At 41.4% G+C, this 21,238-nt stretch overlaps 1 protein-coding gene across 1 annotated transcript in view; it reads right to left on the bottom strand.

The window, feature by feature from the left end:
- Positions 1-2,592: 2,592 nt before the first annotated feature.
- Positions 2,593-21,238, bottom strand: part of MED15 (mediator complex subunit 15) — a 24,761-nt gene continuing 6,115 nt past the window's right edge. Inside the window, exons 4-18 of the mRNA XM_017813943.1 lie at positions 20,862-20,891; positions 19,868-20,083; positions 19,102-19,364; positions 17,913-18,287; positions 16,697-16,789; positions 11,671-11,790; positions 7,423-7,565; positions 6,977-7,104; positions 5,981-6,115; positions 5,506-5,569; positions 5,275-5,341; positions 4,667-4,827; positions 4,311-4,477; positions 3,333-3,431; positions 2,593-3,177 (exon numbers count right to left, since the gene is read on the bottom strand). Of these exons, the coding sequence (XP_017669432.1) occupies positions 3,041-3,177; positions 3,333-3,431; positions 4,311-4,477; positions 4,667-4,827; positions 5,275-5,341; positions 5,506-5,569; positions 5,981-6,115; positions 6,977-7,104; positions 7,423-7,565; positions 11,671-11,790; positions 16,697-16,789; positions 17,913-18,287; positions 19,102-19,364; positions 19,868-20,083; positions 20,862-20,891 (2,198 nt within the window). The 3' untranslated portion in view covers positions 2,593-3,040. The remainder of the gene's footprint in view (positions 3,178-3,332; positions 3,432-4,310; positions 4,478-4,666; positions 4,828-5,274; positions 5,342-5,505; positions 5,570-5,980; positions 6,116-6,976; positions 7,105-7,422; positions 7,566-11,670; positions 11,791-16,696; positions 16,790-17,912; positions 18,288-19,101; positions 19,365-19,867; positions 20,084-20,861; positions 20,892-21,238) is intronic.

Below are 21,238 nucleotides of genomic sequence, written 5' to 3'. Positions count from 1 at the left end.
AGAATCTAGTGAATGAGTTGTTTGGTTTTTTTGAGGGGGGGAAGAATGAGCCATCAGTATTTATAAAACTGAAATAAACCATGCCATATAGAGAAATACTTTTGATTCAGCAATAACTGCTTTCAAGCCTCCTACACTGTTCTAAAGCAAGAATTGACTGTAGGACCTCCAAAGCATGCTTACAAAAGGTAACAGAAATAGCAGTGCACACAGAAATTTATAGGAAGTTGCACAGATATTAAAAAACGAAAACACAGAAGGTGGGACAAAGCAGCAAGAGTAGCATCTCATAGCCCAGTGCTGGGCTTAAGCCTCCTGGTGCCTGCCTGAGGCCTCCCCAGCCCTGGCAGGTTTATGTCTTCTACCTCCATAAACCACTTCATGTTGTTTGCATGTCTTCTGAAGCCACTGTGCTCATTGGGCACTTGCTTAGAAAAACAGAAATTACTGCTCTGTTTCCCCTCTAGCCTTACTGCAACTCTAACCTGGTAGTTTTTGGCAACAGATAGGAACATTCCTCTCTTGGAGATCAACAAATACTTTGTTGCCCATTTCACCTGACAGGAAAAGGGCAAGAAATACCCTTTTGTTAAATCACTGCTTAAGGAATCCATCGGTTCCCATGTCAGGCAGCTCTGCAGCATTACTCCTGTAAAATATTAAGGACTGCACACAGCAGTGACATAAGGAGAGAAAACATTTACTGAAAACATGAGAGCACCCACACAGGTGCATTGTAACATTCACAGCAGCATCTGACTCCAGCTCTCAAACACCCATGGAGCTCAGCTCCATCCCTGCCCAGCAGGGCATGGGTCTCATTAACAAAGTGGCACAACTCAGGGTACTACATAAAAAGCACATGTTTTCAGAGGCTACCTGGTGATTTCAAAACATCCTCATCCAAAGATCAGCTTCCAAAGGCAACTCAGTCAGGAAAATACCAAAAAATACCAACCATTTTGTGCTCACTAAAAAATACGCCACATTAATGCCCCCAGGAAAGAGGCTAATCAAAGCAAAATGAGGTTCAGTAAGAAAAACACCTATAAGCTAAATGTAAATAAACATCCAAAATGATGCTGTAGGAACCAGAGCATTCAGTACCATGAAAATAAGCCTGCAATAACCATTTTTTACTAACAAATCCATCAATGTGCCTCAGAGCTGCACGAGGGTTGCATCTCACCATGTTCTACGCCAGCGTAAGACAAGATACTTCCTACTTACATTGTCCTGCTGTAGATAAGTCCTGCTGCATTGATTTGAGCATTTGATACATGAGGGCCTTGGTTTCTGTTGACTTCTTTGCTTAAACTGCCCCTCCCCACTACTTCCATAATCAGCTCTGTGGTCGCAGGACTTGGGTCATAATTTCTCTCTTTTTTACCAGTTAAAAAACTACATCTGTCATTTGTAGATACCATTACTAACCTTTTGACCAGATCTTCCAGTTCACTCAGAGGACAGTGAAGGATAGTGTTGCATAGAACACAAAGCCATTTATGATTTTGTCCCCTAACCTGCAAAGCCTGTGAGTTTTCACTTACCACAGAACACAGTAACCATCATCCAGTGGCACAACAGAACTGGTATCTAACATGGGAAGAGCAGTATAATGTCTAACACAGGAATAATAATAAATTTATTACAATAGAAACAAACAGATAATGCATTAGTTCATGTACAAAATACTGATAGCACTCTGCTGCCTCAGTCAGTGCTTACTAAGTACCCACATTTAAAAACATCCTAAAACTGATGACACCACATAGATTCATGGAGGTCATAGCAATTTCTTGACACTACTGTAAGAGAGCCCAGCTACTCTTCAAGGTTTGCTGCACAATACAGAGACATGGGGCAGGATATAATGGGAACATCTGATATTTGAAATTCTGCACCAGGAAATCAAGAGGGAGCAATTTATAAGCATGGTGGAAATATGAAAAATGCATGAAATTAAAGTTACTTGTGGCAAATGTTTTCATTAGAAGTGCCCAACAATAAGGCAGCTGATGACTGACTTGAGTGCCTATCATTGCTCAAGACACAATGTGCTAATTGTCAGTTCTACTCCTGAGCTGTTGTTTTTTGCCTTTTCTGTTCAAACAAACTGATGTAGTATAGAAGCATTTTCCCTGCACTGCATCAACTCCCAAAGGAAGCCAGATGCCTCAGAAAGACTCTTAATAAAAGAAATCTAGCTGTGAGCCTGCTGGATTGACTGGTGTCACTTGGCCTTTATACTGTTGGTTTTTCCCTCCCCACCTTTACACACACATTTACTGAATTCACAGAGGAAGTCAGTGTGCACATTAGTATCTCTTTCCTTCTCATCAGCCTCACTCTTTTGGAGTGAGAAATGTGATCCATGCTAACCAAAAACCGTTTATACAAAGTTGCATTTAAAATAAGCTATAAAATACTTTTTTTGCTCTGTTTAGTTCCACACTCCCACCCCCAGGTGTAATTATCCAGATTTATCTCACATATTTGAGGGATGCCTTAAAAGGCTGTAATTTATCCCATCTCTGGGCAAAGCTAAAAGGCAAAATGATTCCTACAACCACTGAGAAGTTTGCAAGCACATTCTAGTTGCAGCTAATTTATTTCTGGGGCAGTATGAGGTCACAAAACATACAGTGTGAAAGGAATACTGGCACTGAGCAAACTCTGAAGCAAATTAGGACATTTTCTCCCTACTCCCTCTTATACCAGACTCCCTGATGGAAGTCCACAAATAATTTCTTCTCTAAGAAGACAATAAAAACTCATCTGAAATACAGTCTCAAGAACCATATATACACATTTTGTATATTTGAGAATGCTGGCAAAAGTCCACTGAGGCAGAAGATAAAAAGCATGAAGGCTAAGTCTAACATCAGGCTCTCTACTGAACCTGACACCTAGAAACAAAACAACATAAGGCTTCTTTCTTCTGAAGTAACCTCCCCAAACTGTGGTAATTCCAGTGATATGTGGAAGAGGCCAGCTGTTGAGACCTTTTTTCTTGCTTCATGATTTAGAAAGTGAGCTGTTATGCAGCAGAGAGGCAGGCCTGGCGAATGCTTTGTGCCCAGGTGTTCAAGAGTGCTGTGACTGAATGCTTGTCTGGAAGTTGCAATAGTTTTGAAGTCATGTATCGATACACTGACTGCAAAAAGGGGTTGGCTGCTGGAAGAAAAAAAAAAAGATAACAGATAAAGGAAGTTATAATAAAAAAGTATATTTAAAAAAGTTTAAAAGACAAGAGTAACATGAAGTGTTCACACTTCCCCCCTACTACCACATACACATGCCCAACAAATGTCATGCCAGCAGCCTCATACCATACTGTCTGGGGTTTTTTATCCACAGAGGGCTCTGATCTGGATAATCCGCTGGAACGCTGAGCTGGAGTGGTGGGACATTTGGAAGATTCTTGTCATCTAGGATGCAAACACACTTCCCATCAGAACAAAGCATTCCTTGCTGGATAGAAGGGTTTTGTGCATAATACAGCTTGGTTTCTAGCCTCTGAACCCCAAAGATGAACCTGACCGTACATCTCCTTTTTTACTGAAAGGAAATCTCATTGCTGACTTTACCAACACTCTTAAACTTTTGGCAGAAAAGCCTGGCAAACATAGCTCCATCTCTTAGACACTTCTGCACCTTGCCATTCTCACCATTTCATCAGCTCAACTTCACCAAGTTAGACACCTCATTTCTGAAAACTAAGTGCCTCATGTATCAATGCTCAGGACTAAACCAATCCTGACACTTCAAAGGAAGCAGGGGAGGAAAGAACCTATTTTCCTTACTGGAATCCAAGAACAAAACAAGTAAACAGACTATACCACTTTATGATTATTCAGCTAGGATTTTTTTTTTTTAAAAAAAGCAATCTGAATTAATTTCTTGAACATACACCATTGCAAGTGATCATTAGTACAAACTGAAATAGACCATCCCAAAAATTAACTCACCATTTCTCTAGCTCTGTCCTACTTGATGGAGGCACAACAACTCACATATCAGGAATCAAGATTTTGCTAGCAACAAGTAATTTTCTACACACTGAGGTTACCAATTGCAACTTCAGTGCAGAGAAAGGATCAATCAGTGTGAATGAAATCCCCAGGAGTACCCTGAAACAGGCTGTGCAGAATGTTGTGATGATGCAGTGCTATGATAAGTAGAGATATAAGTACAGACTTCATGCAGAAGTCACAGGTTAGTGAGATTCAAATTCCTACTGTTTCAAATTCCTACAATCAAGCTCAGCACTTCTTTCTGAATGCAGCCCTTAGCGTCTCCTTGCTTACCTAGCTTGCATATGAGATGAACTGTGCCATTATTGCTGCAGTGGGAAGGGTCCAGGTTCACCAGGAATTTAGGATTTAATCTTGCAACTTCTCCTTGTAAGACGTTTGGAATGGTCTGCCTTTCATCCTCTTCATATTTCCGTTTTCGAGGGGAAGCAACTGGGGCCCTGTGTAAAGCACAGTCCACAAAAGGACCAGGTGAAAATGTATTTGTCAAATACTTTACAGGTCACAAAAGGAAAGCTATAACTCACCCCCCTGCAAAACCCCCTCTGTTCTTTTAACAGCTTCTACAAATAAACATTCTTCCCCAAATAATGAATGGCCAGGACAGACAGCAGGTGGGTGATACGTACGTGATGGGCGGTCCATGGATTGCGGTCATGGCCGGCATAAACGTTCGGTACAGGGAATGGTTGAACACTGGGGAACGGATGTTGGCCAAAACAGCATCCAGCAGTGGCTGACACAAGTACTGCTGTTTGGTTGGGGGCACTGGGGGGGGCGGTGGAGTAGGCTGAAACACAACAGAAACCCTTTGTCTTTCAATCATCACCAAAAAAGAAACATCTACCGTTAATTCTGCAAAATTTTGCAGCGGTAAACTTCCAATGCATGGAATGCAAATGATTCTCCAAACTGCACACATTAACAGTGTGGGAGGAGAAAACAAACAAGCAAAAAGACATCTGCCGCTTTGGTTTAGGAAGGCAGTCCTGAAATCAGCCACAAAAGTTCACCAAAAGAAGTATTTGAGTCTTGGCACAAAGCACAAGAACTTGAAAGTTCAGTCAAAAGATACATACAGGTGACTTGTGTGAAGTAAATGCCCATTTTTTCCTGTTTTCCTATTTTGTTCAACCGTACTTGAAGCCTTAACAGCATGAGTCACAAGAAATGCAAAAAGTTACCTTGCCTTTCACAAATTAATTGCTTATCTTTACTAGCACAAAGCCTTACATACCACAGCCATATCATTTTTCAGCTTCTCCAGAGCAATTTCACATTTCTGCAGCGTCTTCAGGGGGCACCTGTGGAACAGGAGAAACTTCATCACCACAAAATGGTCACCTTAGCTGAAGTGTTCCTGCTATCTGAGCCCCACAGAGCCTCAAGGTAAACGTGGCTGGATGCTAAACAACAAATTTCTGGAATAGCTGGGAAAATGAATGCCCAGCCAAAAGGAAAGAATTACCGTTTTGAAGGGTCAGTCAGGATATCCAAGAGACTCTTCATTTTACTCAGGTCCTTCTTCCTGTCTGAAATAGTACCAGAGACATAAACATTGACTACAAGGATAGCTTCAATTCTTGTAGACAGAAATACAATATACTGTTAAAAGTACATAATTTCATGTATACACAAGCCAACACTGAAGACAGTAGTGTGGACCACAGATCTTTCATCTACTCATAAATATATCCACTGCATATGCTTTATGTGTCTGAAAACCATCAGAAGTAAAGGAAAACTCATGAGAATTTAAGAACAAGGATTTTGCCCACTCTTCACAGTAAAATCTTTAGCTATAGGCAAGAAAGAGCAACAAACTTTCTGTGACATTTTTAATCCCTGGAATAGAAACCATGACATAAGGCAAAGTACTGCTTCTTTCAGCAGAAGAGAGAGATGACAGAGAGAAATGCATGGCTAAATATAGGGAACCTCACCTTCATTTTTATCTATTTTATTGATCATCCTCCGGAGTGGCTCAATGTACTTTGACAGCTGTTTGAGTTTTTCCAGATACTGTTGCTCCTCTGACTGACCAGAACTGGCTGGACTCATGACAGAATTTGGATTTCCTGGCAAGAAGGAAGACTGCAGGTCACAGGGTGATAAAAGATACTGCAGAACATTATTCTCACATTTCAGAATCTAGATCTGAAACGTGACACTCTCAAAGTGTAGCTCATGTCAAACATCCAAATCCATAACTGGATGCCCTCCATAGTTCAAGTGCTTCCCCAATCCTCTCTTCTTTGTATAGAAATATCATGTTCTATGGACTGGACAACAATTCCCAGGTAGTACCATTTTTTTCTGAAAAGTTCCAAAGTTCCATATACCCATTTTCTAGGTCCTCATTTTGCCCTCACTCTGATGCATTAAACATTAAATAAACACAGTGAATTTGCTGCAGTTTTCCTTAAGTGAGTGCTTTCCAACCTGCAAAGCACACAACTCTGGTGTGAGAAGGAGCCAGTATGTTACCTCCACTCTCAGTATCAGAAACTGCTTATTGTAGCTGGGAGGGAGAAGAGCAAAATGTCACAGCACACCTGGAGAAGTGTTTTGGAGCAAAGCAGCTGCCTGTGATTAAATAGTTACATCCTTTACAACTCTATGCTGTTGCTAAGGGTTCCTTCCTGGATGGAATTAAGGAACTTGCTCCATTAAATTAAGTATCATTCTTTTTTCAAAAGACTGGGGAGAAAAAATCCATTACATATTTCACTGATGAGAAAAGAGGTTTCAGTTGATTTTGATTTGAGGTACCCAAGCTGTTGTGTTATGTGGTGCATGTGACATGTTCACTACTTGCAATGCCAGCTGCTTTGTGGAGCTCTTTAAAGTGCCAAAACCAGCAGGTTTCCTGGTAACTACTACAGTTACCAAACCACAGCCCAACTCATGGTCTGCAGTACAGCTCTCAGATCATTTACCTGGAGTGTTTAGAGGACCTGGGGATGGGACACTGAAGTTCTGAGGTGTTCGTGCAGCTGCTGGGCTCTGGGATGGTTGTGGAGATGGACTGGGGAGAAAGCTGCTGGGTGAGGGAGCAGGGCCAGAGCTGAAAAATAAGCACATAATCAAACCTAGCAGAATCTGACGAGGAAGGATCACCAGCCTGTGAGCAGATATGATTTTAGTAAGCATTGTTATGGCACTCTGTAGTTCTGTCTTGGCGAGGATTTCATACACAGCTTGTTTATTTAAAAGGGGGGGTTTTCAGAGTGTATCCAGCACAATCCCACCTGTGCTCTCAGTGCAGTTGGAATTGAAATTCTTTCACTTCATTGGAAACAGAGTAAGATATATACTGAATGCTTCTGAAAACCTCACCCTTATGGCATTAACAAAAGCCCTCAGAAGCTGCAGTGTGGCTCACCTGACATTTGAATTTGGCTGGGAAGTGGGCTGGCCTGGCTGAGGTGAGGGCTGTGGCTGTGGTGGTGGAGGCATTGACTGGGGTGTTTGAGCTTGTTGGACAGGAGATGGCGATGACATCATGGTAATATTGTTCTGGCTGACCTGAAAGGTGGGAAAAGATAAGATCAATAACAACAAAAAGGAGTAGAGGATGGGAACCTAACTAAAAGCTTTACCTGTGGAGAGAAGCGGATCCTCAGGCCTACAAGAAATGAAAAGCATTAGTTTCCTTTTTCCCCCATAAGGACAGTCCCATCTGTATCACTCTTGAGGCTCTCAGGGCAGTACTTCATATCAACTTTACTAGAAATAACCACTGAAATTGCACATAATTTGAACAACTAATTGCTTTTCACTTCCCAAACCATCATATTGCAATTAAAATGTCAGAAGTACCATGTAAAAAACCTGTACTTTATTAGAACTCAAGAAGAGCAGGAAGAAAAGACAGTTCTCACTTGAGAATTAAGAGTCATAAAACCCCATCCTTATTTTGACCTTTTCATTACAGTCTTCAAAGGTCAGTCAGATTTGAATGTAGCATCCCAACTGGTTTTCTTCAGGAAGAAAAACAATTAAGTAAGCCATATCAGCAACATCCTGTTTAAATATTCAGCTTTGAAAAACTGTGTGAGATAGAAACACTCCAACTGAACACCTGTGTGGAAAAAAAAATGAAGTAGTTTTCTGACCTTTGGAGAGTGCTGAGGTGTGCCTGAAGGACAAAGAGATGAATAAGAGCATTTCCAGAACAGCACCAAACTCTGGGTAACAACTAAGTTTTTTCTGTACACTCTACAGTGCCAGAGCCAGATGATGCTCAAATTTGAGCAACTTCTCACATTTGTTCTAATACACATTTTTTCCCTTGATCACTTAAAACCAAACAAGAAAACCTGTACAGTGGCCTGGAGCATGATACAGTAATGAAGATGTTAAGTGATCATGTTTGTGTAAGGCACATGCAGAGTTCTCGTGACCTGAGGCTATAAATAAGTACATACAAAGATACATCATGGCTCAGCAACCTCTGTGTCCATTCTGTAAGTCACTGATTAGCATCTTTATGAATTAACAATTCTGTTTCCCTCAGTCTAAATCAATTTTAAGCAAAGGTCACAGTAAACCCACAAGTCCCAGACATGTCATGGGTGCTGCAAACCAGCGTTGTCCTTCACCCTTTTGTTAAGTACCCATTAAATCATCCATGGACATGATATTTAGCACATTTTAAAGGTATCATATGGTCTACTTTTGCATGTACACACTGAATACAACAGGAAATGCTTTGACTGGAATTTCACACTGCAGTTCTGCAAGAGGCTTCATTCCACAAAAAACCAAAATAGGGCACGAACAATCCCCAGCTCTGTGCAAAACCAGGCTTGAAGATGTTAGTTTATCAGCCATTAAAGAATAGTTTAAAATCAAATGCAGCCTGACATACTAAGATGGGTTTTTTTCAACCTTCAATAACCCCAGTACCTTTGCAACCTCTCCCAAGAAGATAAGAGTTAGAACAAGTGAGGCTGAAATGATGTTTAAATCAGCTACCATATCTTCCTTTTCTCCATAATCAACAAGCACTGAGGCTGTGCTTACTGTTATACATAAGAAGTGGATTCTTTAACAGTATTTGTCTCCTCAACAGCTGGAAAAGCATTTTTGGGATTGAAAAGCACAGTCTGCCTCCCATAGAAAGCAAGTAGCTCACCACTGTTTGGAAGGAAGCTGGGATGGACACTGCAAAAAGCATTCCCTGACTTCTTACAGGTCTATTTAACATTGTATTAAACAGCAAATAATTTAGAGCTTGGATGCTGCACCCATTTTTCCTCAGGTCAAACTAAGACCACTTTGAGTGGTTCATCACTTCCTGAAAATCAGGCCCCTTTTAAGTGTCTCAAGTTGGCTACAAAGGATTACTTCAATCCTTATGTCTTGAGAAGGAAGGAGAAAGGAGTTTCATTAGGTTTTTTGCCATATTTAAGCTTCTGTATCTACTTGAACAGCAAGGACCAATTTACAAATGGTGCAGAAAAGCGAAGAAAAGGACATGCAGCATGTACTGTGCACATAAGCACTGAATGAATTGAACGCTTTTGCATTATCCCTTCTCATTCAAGTACATGCACAGGCAAACAGCTTTCCTCCTTACAACAGGTTTGCTCTCTGCCAGCTTCATTTGAGCATAACCAAAGGCCAACGTAAGCAAAACTGTGACATTTTCAGAAACATGCATTCAGAACTGTGCAATTCTGAACTTACTGCCTTGCTTTGCTTGGACAGCAGTTCATTTGCTACATAATAATTTCAGATGCCTTTCTGCAGAATAGATCTTCAGGTTTAGGTTTTTACATTGTTTCCAGGATATGGATTAGGATTACAACAATTTAATGAAATTTCAACTTCTAGGTAATGCTCTTTTCAGCTGACTCAGAGTAAAAAGAAGGCTTAGAAAAAAAACACCAACAAAAAAAACCCACCACAAAAATATCTATAAACCCAGAAGAAAAATAAAACCTTCCCTCCAGAGCTTTAACTCCATTGAACTCAAATTTAACTCCAGAGTCAAGCCGTGGTTACTTATCATTTGTATACCCTTCATCTTCAACAGACATAAAGAAATGCAACTACATATTTTTTCACTGAGGGATATGAATTTCTGCCCTACAAGCATGTTCATGGTCAGCCATGCCAGCCCACTGAACATATCCATGTTCTGTGACTCTACAGTGTCCTGATCATGACACCAAGCCCTAATCTGCTGAAGTCTTGGCCAGGAGATATTTAGGCTTGCCTGATAAAAGTCTGCATTTACATCCACTAAATCAAAGCCATTCTTAGTGTTCAGAGCCCACTATGCTGGAAGATAAGCCTGTCTCAGGCAAGGACAGCACTCAGGAGATAAGGCTGGTGAGAGCTTTCAGAAGCTCCCAGTAGCAAGCGTGCAAATATGCAGAAGCCAATGGCAGGGAAAGGAGACTGCAACAAGGAACTGATGGGTAGTAATGAGGAAATTTTTAGCTGAAAGGAAAACTCCAGAAAGCATTTACAGTACTGTAAATTATTGTTCATGAAAAATTTCTTTTCTTCTTCTGCCTTCTCTAGTTGTTCAGCCCTCTACATCATTTTCACAATCCTTGGCCTCCTACTGAGAGAGCTCCTTGATGACCAGTTCACTTGGTGTTGGAAATCAAAGCTCCTCAATAACAATGACAGTGCTAAAAGATCAGCCTATGGCACTGAATGCTGGAACCAGAGGTCTTTTGTTATGTGTCAAATATTAAATATAAGTGAAACTAATACTTAAATACCCATGGGAAAGCTTCACCATCAAACCAAATATTGTATTTCATATGGGAGATGATTGTCTCTGTATAAACTGCTACACCAACCAAAGCTCGGAGTAGATTCTCCTCTGACTCCACAGCTATGCCCAGGTTTGTCAGTTAACATGTAAACACTGTCCTGGATTGAAATGACCATCCAGCTTAAACCAGAAACAACAACAGATGTGTTTGCCTAGGACTACAGAATCTTTCTGGTCACTTTAACTACTTCTGCAAATTCCTGAGAAGAAATGCAGTACTCTGGCTTCATGCACTTTCCAGCAACAGCTGGACAGGTGCTGCCAGCCTGCCTCCACAGGCTCTTTGATGCAGGTACAAGTGGAATTCTTCTGGCAGCTGCTCCTACACAACCACGAAAGAAAAGAACAGCTCGAATTTTTCTGGGTCCCTGGTATTATGCCAAGGAGCTAGTCCAACTGAAATGAGCCCCAGTTTACTAGTAATGAAGAAAGCACCTGTACAGAGCATGAACATATGACAAGCAAGGTCCTGGTCACAACTCAGCCAGTAAACTGCAGTGCAGACTTGCAACAGTCTCATAAATTCACACTCATAGAGTGAGGACCTCTAATTTGAGACCTGAATCAATTCTGAACACGGAAAAGTTTGAAATGTTAAAATAAAGACCTGCACCACTTTAATAATGCTTTATTTGATATCCCAAGCTCTCAGTAAACCTATTATTTAAAATGAAAAGGGATCCATAAAATCCCCAACCTAAACAGCCCAACACCCTGAGAAACACCAGCAAGTTCGTTGTTTGGTGCAAAAGTGAAGGTCCCCTTGCTTGAAAGCCAGTGCTACACAACCAGGCAGTGAATCCCTGACACAATGTGCTTTGACTCAGTAAATACCTGTGGCATTTGCTGTCCGCCCAAGGGAATGGAGCTTGGTGCTGTAGCAGACACAGCGGTGGTAGGCGGGAACCGTGGTCTGATTTGCATCCCACCTCGGGCCATAGGTGCGGTGATCATCTTTGAGGACAGAGGGACAACAGACAAAAGTAATCGCAAAACAAGAAATGCAGTGCCCTGGCAGGATGAGAAGCACATGCAACCTCCAGGAATTAGGGGGAGGGGGAGCATGAAGGGAAGGTTAGTGAGCTTTTCTCTAAAGGTTAACCTGACATGCTAGCTTAGAAACCAAACTCCTTTTTGTAACCCTTCTATCTGTTTTCAGCAGGCACCTCACGAATTCTAGTCATCTCCAGAGAGCGATGTGTAGACTCAGATTCGTGGGTCGAGGGTTGACTGTGCTGTCATTTCCATCAATGGCTTTTCCTAAATTTTGCCTGACATCTTGAATTTCTAGAATTCCTGGAAATAAGCGCTCTAAGATTGCTGTCTGTGCTCCATATAAGAAGCTCTATAATGCCATAGGTTTCTGATGTGCTTTCCCCCGCTGTGGACTCAAAAGGTTTAGCAGTATTTGCATGTGCCCCCTTTGCTACAAAACACTTTGTCACACAGTTCAACAGCAACTGTCAGCACAAATGCTCCACAGTGGGCAAAACTCCAGACCAGCCTAACCTATGACAGCATAACAATGCCAGACAACAAAAAGGACTTCTGGGTTTGACGAGGCTATTTCCTTTCTTTTGTAACCCATAGAATAAGTCAAATATATCCTTTTGATTTCCATATCTTTGACCAATACCCATTCCTCTATTACTAAGCTGGGCTAAATTATTCTGAGTCCATAATCGTCCTCAAGCACGGTTTGATTCTCCAGCTGTAAAGACTGAGCACACCCTAAAGAACAATCATTTAGGATAAATGATGGAGGTTAGCATTAAGAATGAATTTGTACTTTAAAACAGTATTAGGACTATGCTACTCTGAGGTGTCTAGAAGTCCCTTTCAGAACCATCAGCCTGCAGGATTCGTACAGATTTAATGTTATATACCTATGTATATACATATGTTACTTAAGATTTGATATTCCACTGAGAATTTGATATATACTGAGAATTTACAACAAATACACCATATTTTTGAGGTTGTATTCAGGTAACTTTGGCAGATTCACTTATCAGTAAAAAAGCTTCTGTTTGGTACTCTAAAGATCTACAGTAAAGTTCTCTGGGCTACCTTTTTTTTCTAGCTTACATGTTACCAAGGAACCCATGCAATCCTAACTAACCTACAAGTTCATGTAACCTCCTTCCTCTAAATGGTTTGGGGCACTCCTGCTTAGTGTTCTATGTAAATGGACTGAAGCAGCCAGCAACATGTTTCTAAAGAGTCAGAGAATGCATGTGCTTACAATTGTTAAAAATAAATAAAATTAAATACAACATAGCAAGACTGAAAAAGGAAAGCAATAACTGATAAAGAAAATAGTGTCAAATTCAGCACAGCTGTTAGTTCACGACATCAGAGCAATGCAGTCCCTTTCCATCCAGGAAAAGAGGGATGGTCAGAGACAGGATTTCAAAAGAGAAACGAATGAGAGCGCTTCAGACATCACACACACATGCACACGTGCACACACAGCATGCAACAGCCACCACGAGCAAACACAACAACCCAGCACTGCCACAAAGCACAGGTGGATGCTATGAAGTGCAGTGAAGAGCTACAGTATCAACATGAGAGCTGGTGAAGCAACACAACCCTAACAAAACCAAAAAAAAAAAGGGGAAATTGCTAGGGGGAAAAATCCCCCAACGTATCCTTCCAGGCACAATCACCCCATCTTAGACCCTCGTGAACGCACACGGACCTCTGGAGCGTGTGGAATCCCAGGGATGTTATGGTGACCCACATGTCCCATCTTGCTCCTGTTTCTCATGCCACACCACCAAAGTGTGAAGATTTAATTACTTCCACTGAGGCCAAGGAAAGTAGAAGCACATTCACAGTTTAAGTGTCTGGCAAACCACTGAACACCAACAGGACAAACTCCAATTCAGAGGCTTTCAGCTGTTTGTAGTATTGCAGTTGGTCAAACATGTGCACATGCACACATTTTTGGGTTTGATTTTTTTGTATTTTTTGAAATGTGTGCTTTCAAAAGGAAGTGTATGTATAAAATGGCACTAATTCCACTCTCTTAACAAAACTAATCTATTTTTCCCCATTTTCCAGCTGATTTACATGTACAGAACCTGGGATGCTTTGACAAAGGAGTCAGGAAAGGGGGTTTGTTTTATGCAAAGCAATATATCCATAAAGGAGATGTTCTTGTCTGTCTGAAACAGGAACACAACCAGAAATGTTCAAGTACTTTTGAAAAAGATTTTAACTGAACACAAATCCTCCTCCACGAGTGAAATTGATTTTTGTAGCATAAAATTCTAGATTTTGTAAACTGAGATAAAGCAGAGAGCAAGAAGAGGAAGAGAGTCTCTCTCCAAAGTAAGATACAAACCCTACTATTTGATAAAAATGAAGTGGAATATAACAATTAGAATCCTGAACTTGTAACTTTCTTTCATCTAAAATCCAAACATTCAGAATTCTGTAAATACACAGCTTTTGGTGAGCATGTGTACGTTCAGTACCACTGTCACTCCACTAAAGGCAGCCCGGATTTTCAAAAAGCAACAGCCACTCTGCATTCTGAGCACCTGAAGGAATTGCACCAGAATAGTGATTTAAACTTTATTAATACTTAATTCCACTTGATTATATGGGTTCTTTTCTTGGTGCTGCAAGCTCTTGTGTAGCTCTCTGGTCACTAGGACACTCCTACTATCAGCTTCCCCATGAGTTACATACTCACAAGGACCAGACACCTGAGCAGGGTAACGTTGACCTGCATGGTGTCCAGAGAAGAACTTCAAAGTGAACCCATGTTTAAACCTGGGATTCCTTTTACTTTTATGCACAGAGAATGTACAGAAATTTTATGGAAAAGGAAAAATACAGACATATCAAGCAAAATGCCCAGTTGGAAAGTCCCTAGAAACTATGATTAAATCTAACAAGCAAAGATTAGGACAGGGGTTGTTTATAACAAAAGCTTCCCTGGACCAAATGAAGAAATCAAGGCAGATTTATTAAAAATGCTGGTGCATGTACTAAAAATGTACTAACTGTAAAGCAAAAATCTACTTTAAAAGAAACTTCTTATAAATTAAAGAGAATTCTTATACACTCTCAACACTGAAGCTGCATTGTAATATTATAGACAGCCACAATCTTAAAAGTAAGTATTACATACAGAAAATATTTCCACAAGTACAAGAAACCCATTTAATTATTAGACTTCACAGTGTTACATGAATTTTAGTAGACTCATATTGCGATGGCATGAACATAAATGGAGTAAAGCCTCTGTATGTGGAATATTCTAAATTCCACATGTGACAGATAAAGAGCAATCCCCGAGTTTACTACACATGACTGAATAAAGCTGCAATACAAAACTCACTGTCAACCATCTTATCACCCAAAACTTTTCAAATGCACTGTGCTGTTAAGCCACTGGCATATGAAGTCACTAAATGGGGCAAGAATTAAGTTGACTCTGTATAAACACAATCCATCTGCTTTGGAGTTGAAAAGAGCACCATTAAGTTAGTAAAAAGAAGAAAAGTCAGAGTCTCCTTCCAGTCAGCCTAAGTCCCTGTAGTGCCACCTGGAAATTATTTAAGAAACAAACATGAGTTTTAATTCACATTTCAGTTGTAGAAAGAGAATTCTCCATTGCTGCCAGTACTGTACTTACCACTGCATCAGCTTTTACATGTTATGTTGACTCAAGCCAAAGGACCAATGCAGAAACAGAACTTAGCCACCAACAAGGGTGTGGGCCACATGAGAGTTATGATGGCACAAGACACTATCCCTGATAAAAGTCTGGGAGATTTATGTTAAAGAACCAATTGCTATCACAGTCCACATAAAAACCTTCCAAAGGTCTTACTGAACTTATAATATTACTTGTGCACTGAAAGGAAAATGGTGCATGAAGACATGGAATGTCTGGGTGTACAAAATGAACTCTGCCATCAATCCTAGTCAGACTCATTTCATCTGTCTGCCTGTCTCTTCATCTACAAAGTGGTGATAATTGTACTTACCCATGTCTGTAAAATGCCTCAATATGAAACACTACAGAGGTAAGCCACGAAAGACTTTCATATTCTTGTGGAAAATGGGATGAGAGGTTCAGCTTAAGCCATTCCCCATTTTTTTTCCCCCATGTCTCCTTCATCCCAGACACACATCAAGGAACAACCACTGGGGCTACAAGCGTATTGCAGGATAAGAAAACTGTGTTAGACAAGAAGCTTTCACCCAGCACTTGTTTTGGTTGTTTTTTTTTAATGTAACTCTGCACTTGTGACACACGCCATTTTTTCTGCACAATTCACATCCAGAACAAGAGCAATCTAGATCTACTGCCCATTTCACTCAGAAAAAGAATGAAAGATGAAAGGAATGAAAGGGGAGCGCAGAGAGATTTCATTGTCTGTACAATTTTTTATAGTCAATACATGAAGATGGAAGGTAAATCACATGTGATTAAAGATAGCAGGCAAAGAGTCACAGTACAGAGATCAGTTTACACAACAAAGCAGTCACCTAAGAAAGTTTAAGGAAAGAAGAGGTGATACACTCCAGGTACCAACAGTCAGACTCGTAGTGTGCCCACAGGAAGCCTTCTTACTCATGTGCATTCCTGTGTCAGTACAGGCAACAACTGTACCTACTTGGGACAGAGAGCATGCACAGAGAGGTTGTCAATGAAATCCTGCCTCTGACTCCAGGCAAAGGAGAAACAGCAGAGAAGACCATATCCCATTTAGAGAGGGAATGACCAATGTCAGACCCCTCTCAGAAAACCACCAGAAACCCATCTCCATGCTCATTTCTAGCATGCACTTGCTACAGGCCTTGTGACCAGGGGAAGTGGCTCCTGAGCCCTTACCTGCCCTGAAGCTCCCATCTGAGCAGCCTGGGCCTGAGCTGCCTGCACTGCTGCCGCTGCCTGCTGCTGCTGCTGCACCAGCTGAGCTCTTACCTCGAGTTTGAAAAGAAAAAGCAAAGTAAACATACATACATGATTAGGGTATGACACTTCTGTTTCGATTAGATTGACCATGATTCCCATAAAAAAGGGTGTAGAGACATGATCAGCCTCACAGACTAGAGTTTTTGAGGTTTCTCAGTGAAAACAAGTTCCCATGTTTATAACACTTAGAACAGTTTTTCCACAGACTGCACACCCAATTCAGTTTCTTCTTGCAACTTCTTCCCTCTATTATCAGGTCTTCTATGACAGTACTAGATAATTAACTTTCTGGCAAACAGTTATCCACACACCTGGGTTTTTCCCCTCAAGCACCTGCCAATGACCAGCATTTCAAATATTTATACCTTCATTACAACTTTCAGTGTGGCAAACACAGCGTTTAACTACTCCTAGCTTAGCTGGTAGGAGCACAAAGTGGACACATCAACTCATCCATTTCCCAAGTGTGGCTGACACTCCACTCCTCCCCAGCAAGGCCCAAAGGAAAACAGGTCTGAGCTTTGGCTCAACAGCACACATGGAGGCCCAACAGAAATTACTGTAGCAGTTCAAACAGCTGCACCATTAAGAGGATGACCCAGCAAGGGGTTCAACAGACTAAAACTATTGTCTTGTCCACATTCTCTTCAAGACAGGAACAGCCAGTATCTTAAACCGTGACCAAAACCTCTAAACAAGGCAGCAGAAGCCAAGCCAGCATGCTGGAGAGCCAGCACTGGCTCCAGTCAAATGCACTGGGCTCTTCAAAGCACTTGCTCGTGTTCTGGAACAGCAAACGTCATGGAGGTAATTTTTCTTCACCCAGGGTTTGTTTCTTTTTCTTTTTTTCACTTGTCCATTCAAGAGTAAGACAAGAAATTATTTTTTAAATATTAGCAGGATAAATGGTTTTCACAGATTTCCAGAACTCCTACTCTTAGGCACAAAACTGTTCTCTACTGGCAGGCCCAGACACAAACCTTTAAACACCCTGTACTCATAACAGGTTAGTTACAGAGCTCTTAACAAGTTATGGTTTTCCTACTTCATTATTAGCAAAAATCAAATATATTTTTTATTTCTCTGGAGGATCACGACAAACCAACAATATCAGCTGGTCGCCAGCCCTTACCTGCATGGCTTTTAACTGCTGTGGTGTAAGAGTAACAGGCATAACCTGACTGGGAATTTGTCCTGAGATTGCCTGTGGCTGAGATACCATGGGCTGGGGCTGAGGCTGGGATTGTGGTGGAAGTTGAGACTGTTGTGCCTGAGCAACCTGTTGTTGTTGCTGCTGCTGCTGCTGTTGCTGCTGTTGTTGCTGCTGCTGCATCTGTTGTATCTGCTGTTGCATGACTTGTTGAGGTGGCTGCTGCTGTATCTGTTGTGGTGGTATTTGTTGCTGCTGCTGCTGCTGCTGTTGCTGCTGCTGTTGTGCCTGTATGGCCTGTGCCTGTAGCTGCTGCATTTGGGCAATCCGCTGTAGTTGTTGCTGCTGCTGTTGCTGCTGCATCTGAAAAGCAGGAGAAGCCAGGATGGTAAAGCTTCCAGCAATGCTTGTTTTTATAGCATAAACCAAGAGCAAACAGAATCCTAATACACCAGGCTGATGTTTTAAGCCCGAAGAGAAAGCCCAACCTTTTTATCCACTCACTTTCCATATATCTCAACCCTACACAGTGCTACATCCCATAGTTTTGACATTACAAGCTTTTCCCACTACTAAAACAATTTTCGAACGCAAAGGTGAAGTGCATCAGCTTCTCCTGTACAAATGGGCTTAGACACACTTCTTCAAATGTAACCACCCTTTACCAAAAACTGCACAAGAATATGACAGCTGAAGTCTCCTCGGCTGCTTTTGTGCCTAATATATATATTTATATATTTATATATACACACAGTGTCTATATATATAGATATATATCTTGTGCATGGCACACATTTTTTAAAGTGGCAACATGTTATTCACACAATGACAAAACAGCCACTACTGCTACAGTAATTCAATTGCTGTTCTTTCCCACATACCTATTCTTGTCAGAATGAAAGACAATCCTGACATTTATAGAAAGAAAGAGACAAAGATTTCAATTTTCTATTGTTATGACAGAAGAAAGCAATGAAACATCTGTTAAGGCTTTCCTCCAGGATGTAATATATTGCTGTCAATTAACTTGCCAACCTGAAGCCCTACTCCAAAGTGGAAAAGTGCTGGTAACAGGCAGAGCTGATACTCTACTTCCACACAGGCCAAGCTTCACTTGACAAGTAACCCATCACAGATCACCTCATTTGCCATTGTAGCTGTTTCTCATCACCTGCTGTTGGTTTTGCTGCTGCTGCATCTGCAGCTTCAGCATGTGCTGCTGCTGCTGCTGGACAGCTTGCAACTGCTGCTGTTGCTGCTGCTGCTGCTGTGCCACCGCAGCGGCCGCTGCCTGCTGCTGCTGGACCTGGAACTGCTGCTGCATGGCTGACTGCTGGGCCTGGAACTGCTGCTGCTGCAAAGCCACCTGCTGCTGCTGGAATTGCTGCTGCTGCTGCTGTTGCTGCTGGGCAATCTGCTGGAGCTGAAGTTGGTCTGAAAAGAAAGTAAAGACTGTACTGAAAACATGAGACTCAAAACAGCGCGAGATTAACATCCTTCATTAGCAGCATGTGCTTTTGCTTCCTCAAATGGATGAGGCAGAATGAATGACACTACCAACTTCTAATTCACACACATTGAGTCAGCAACAGAGGTAAAGAGAATAAAAATGTGCAGGAGGAAATGTGCACCGAGGTCACCAGCAGGAGTACCGTACTACAGAAAACATAGGTGAGCTCCACAAAAACAATGTTCTGAAGTTGACAACAGTAGGATGAAAGAATTTGCTCATACAACAGCTAGACTGTTCCTCACTATACTAAGGAAGGCATTTATCCTTCAGGTAGCAGTACTTAAAATCAGCTCTTCCCAGCAGTTCCCTTGGCTGATTTAGCCAGAAGTATAACATCTCTTCAGCACGTTTTCCTTGGGGAAAGGAGTTATTACTGAAAAGCTGACATAACAATTTCAGTGGTTGAAGCAAACTGAGCACTTACTCTGCTGAGTAGCTGTAGAGACACCAGGCATACCATGAGGGGCCATTCCCGAGGTTCCAGGAGGCTGCTGCTGCCCTGGGAGACTCATCTGCTGTCCCATTGGACCAAGGCCACTCATCCCAGTCATGGGTGCTCCTTGAGCTCGGGAAGCCATGCCCATCCCAGGCGCCCCTGCTGTGGGACCCCCAGTTAGATTCTGCAGGGCATTCATTGGATCTACAAAGAAAATGGTTACCAATATGCAGCTAGCCATGCAATTGTCTGCCCAAAATCCTCTGTTCTCCATCCTCCACTCTCTGATCTGTTGGCTTCAGACCATGACTAGATCCAATACCCCGGGAAACTAAGATTCACTGCTCTGCCTGTGAGACCAGAGGCTTCTGGCATATCTTTGACTCTCCGTAGTGGAGATGATTCAAAGTGCTTCAGAGTTCCAAAGTCCCACATAGAATCTAAACACATTAAAGAAAAGGAACTTATTAGCCACCTCCATATTTACACACAAGTCAAAACAAGCTGCCAACAAAAGTCCATGAGGATATACAGCTTATAACCTCAAACACCAAGAGGGTCCCACCATGGATCCTCTTCCTCCTGAAGTCAAATGGAGAAGCAATGCTCAGACCAGAGGAAGTACTTTGCTATACAGTTCCCCCTTTAACATCATTTTTATTATGCAGTGGATAAATTCAGAGCCTTTCAAGACAGTTTTCATAATCTGAATCCTGGGCACACAGAAAAGTGAAGTCAAAGAGGGAATGGCAATTCAAGAGGGCAAAACAGAACACAGGGTGCAGAAGCAGCATTAATCAGGTAAAGAACACAGCACCCCCTCTTTCTCCAGCAGCATGTAATATTCCAGCTAGGGAATACACAGATGCTTTCTTCTTGGTACTCCACAGCCCTGATTCCTAAGCTGTTCTATTTAGAAATGGGGAGCACAGGGGGAAGGAAGGACACAACAACAACAACAGCAAAAAAAAGGAACTCTTACCACTGACTGAGGCTTGAGATTTCTTATTGTCTGAAAAGAAAAAACAATTCATCATCTTTGCCAATCTTGTCACACACAAATCTGGCCCTTTAGATATGCTCTCTACAAGAAATATATTCACATAATTTATAAAATAAAAAAACCACTATCTACTGTAGTTCTAATAAAATGCACTAAGCCAATTTGGTAACCAAAATGCTACATAAATAATGGAAAGAAGGCAAAAATACAGGAAAAATTAGGAAGGAAGAAAAGTAGTATAAACAGTAGTTTAAATAATTTTTCAAATATTTTTCAATTATAGAACTTAATCTTGTTTAAATTAAATTTATGGTAAAGAGTAAAGGTCAATATGTCTCACTTACTACGGATTCCAA

Source organism: Lepidothrix coronata, unplaced genomic scaffold (assembly GCF_001604755.1).
Source record: "Lepidothrix coronata isolate B3197 unplaced genomic scaffold, Lepidothrix_coronata-1.0 Scaffold44, whole genome shotgun sequence".
Taxonomy (NCBI): domain Eukaryota; kingdom Metazoa; phylum Chordata; class Aves; order Passeriformes; family Pipridae; genus Lepidothrix; species Lepidothrix coronata.
Note: the sequence above shows the minus strand (reverse complement) of the source record. Positions and strands in the feature narration are given on the sequence as shown.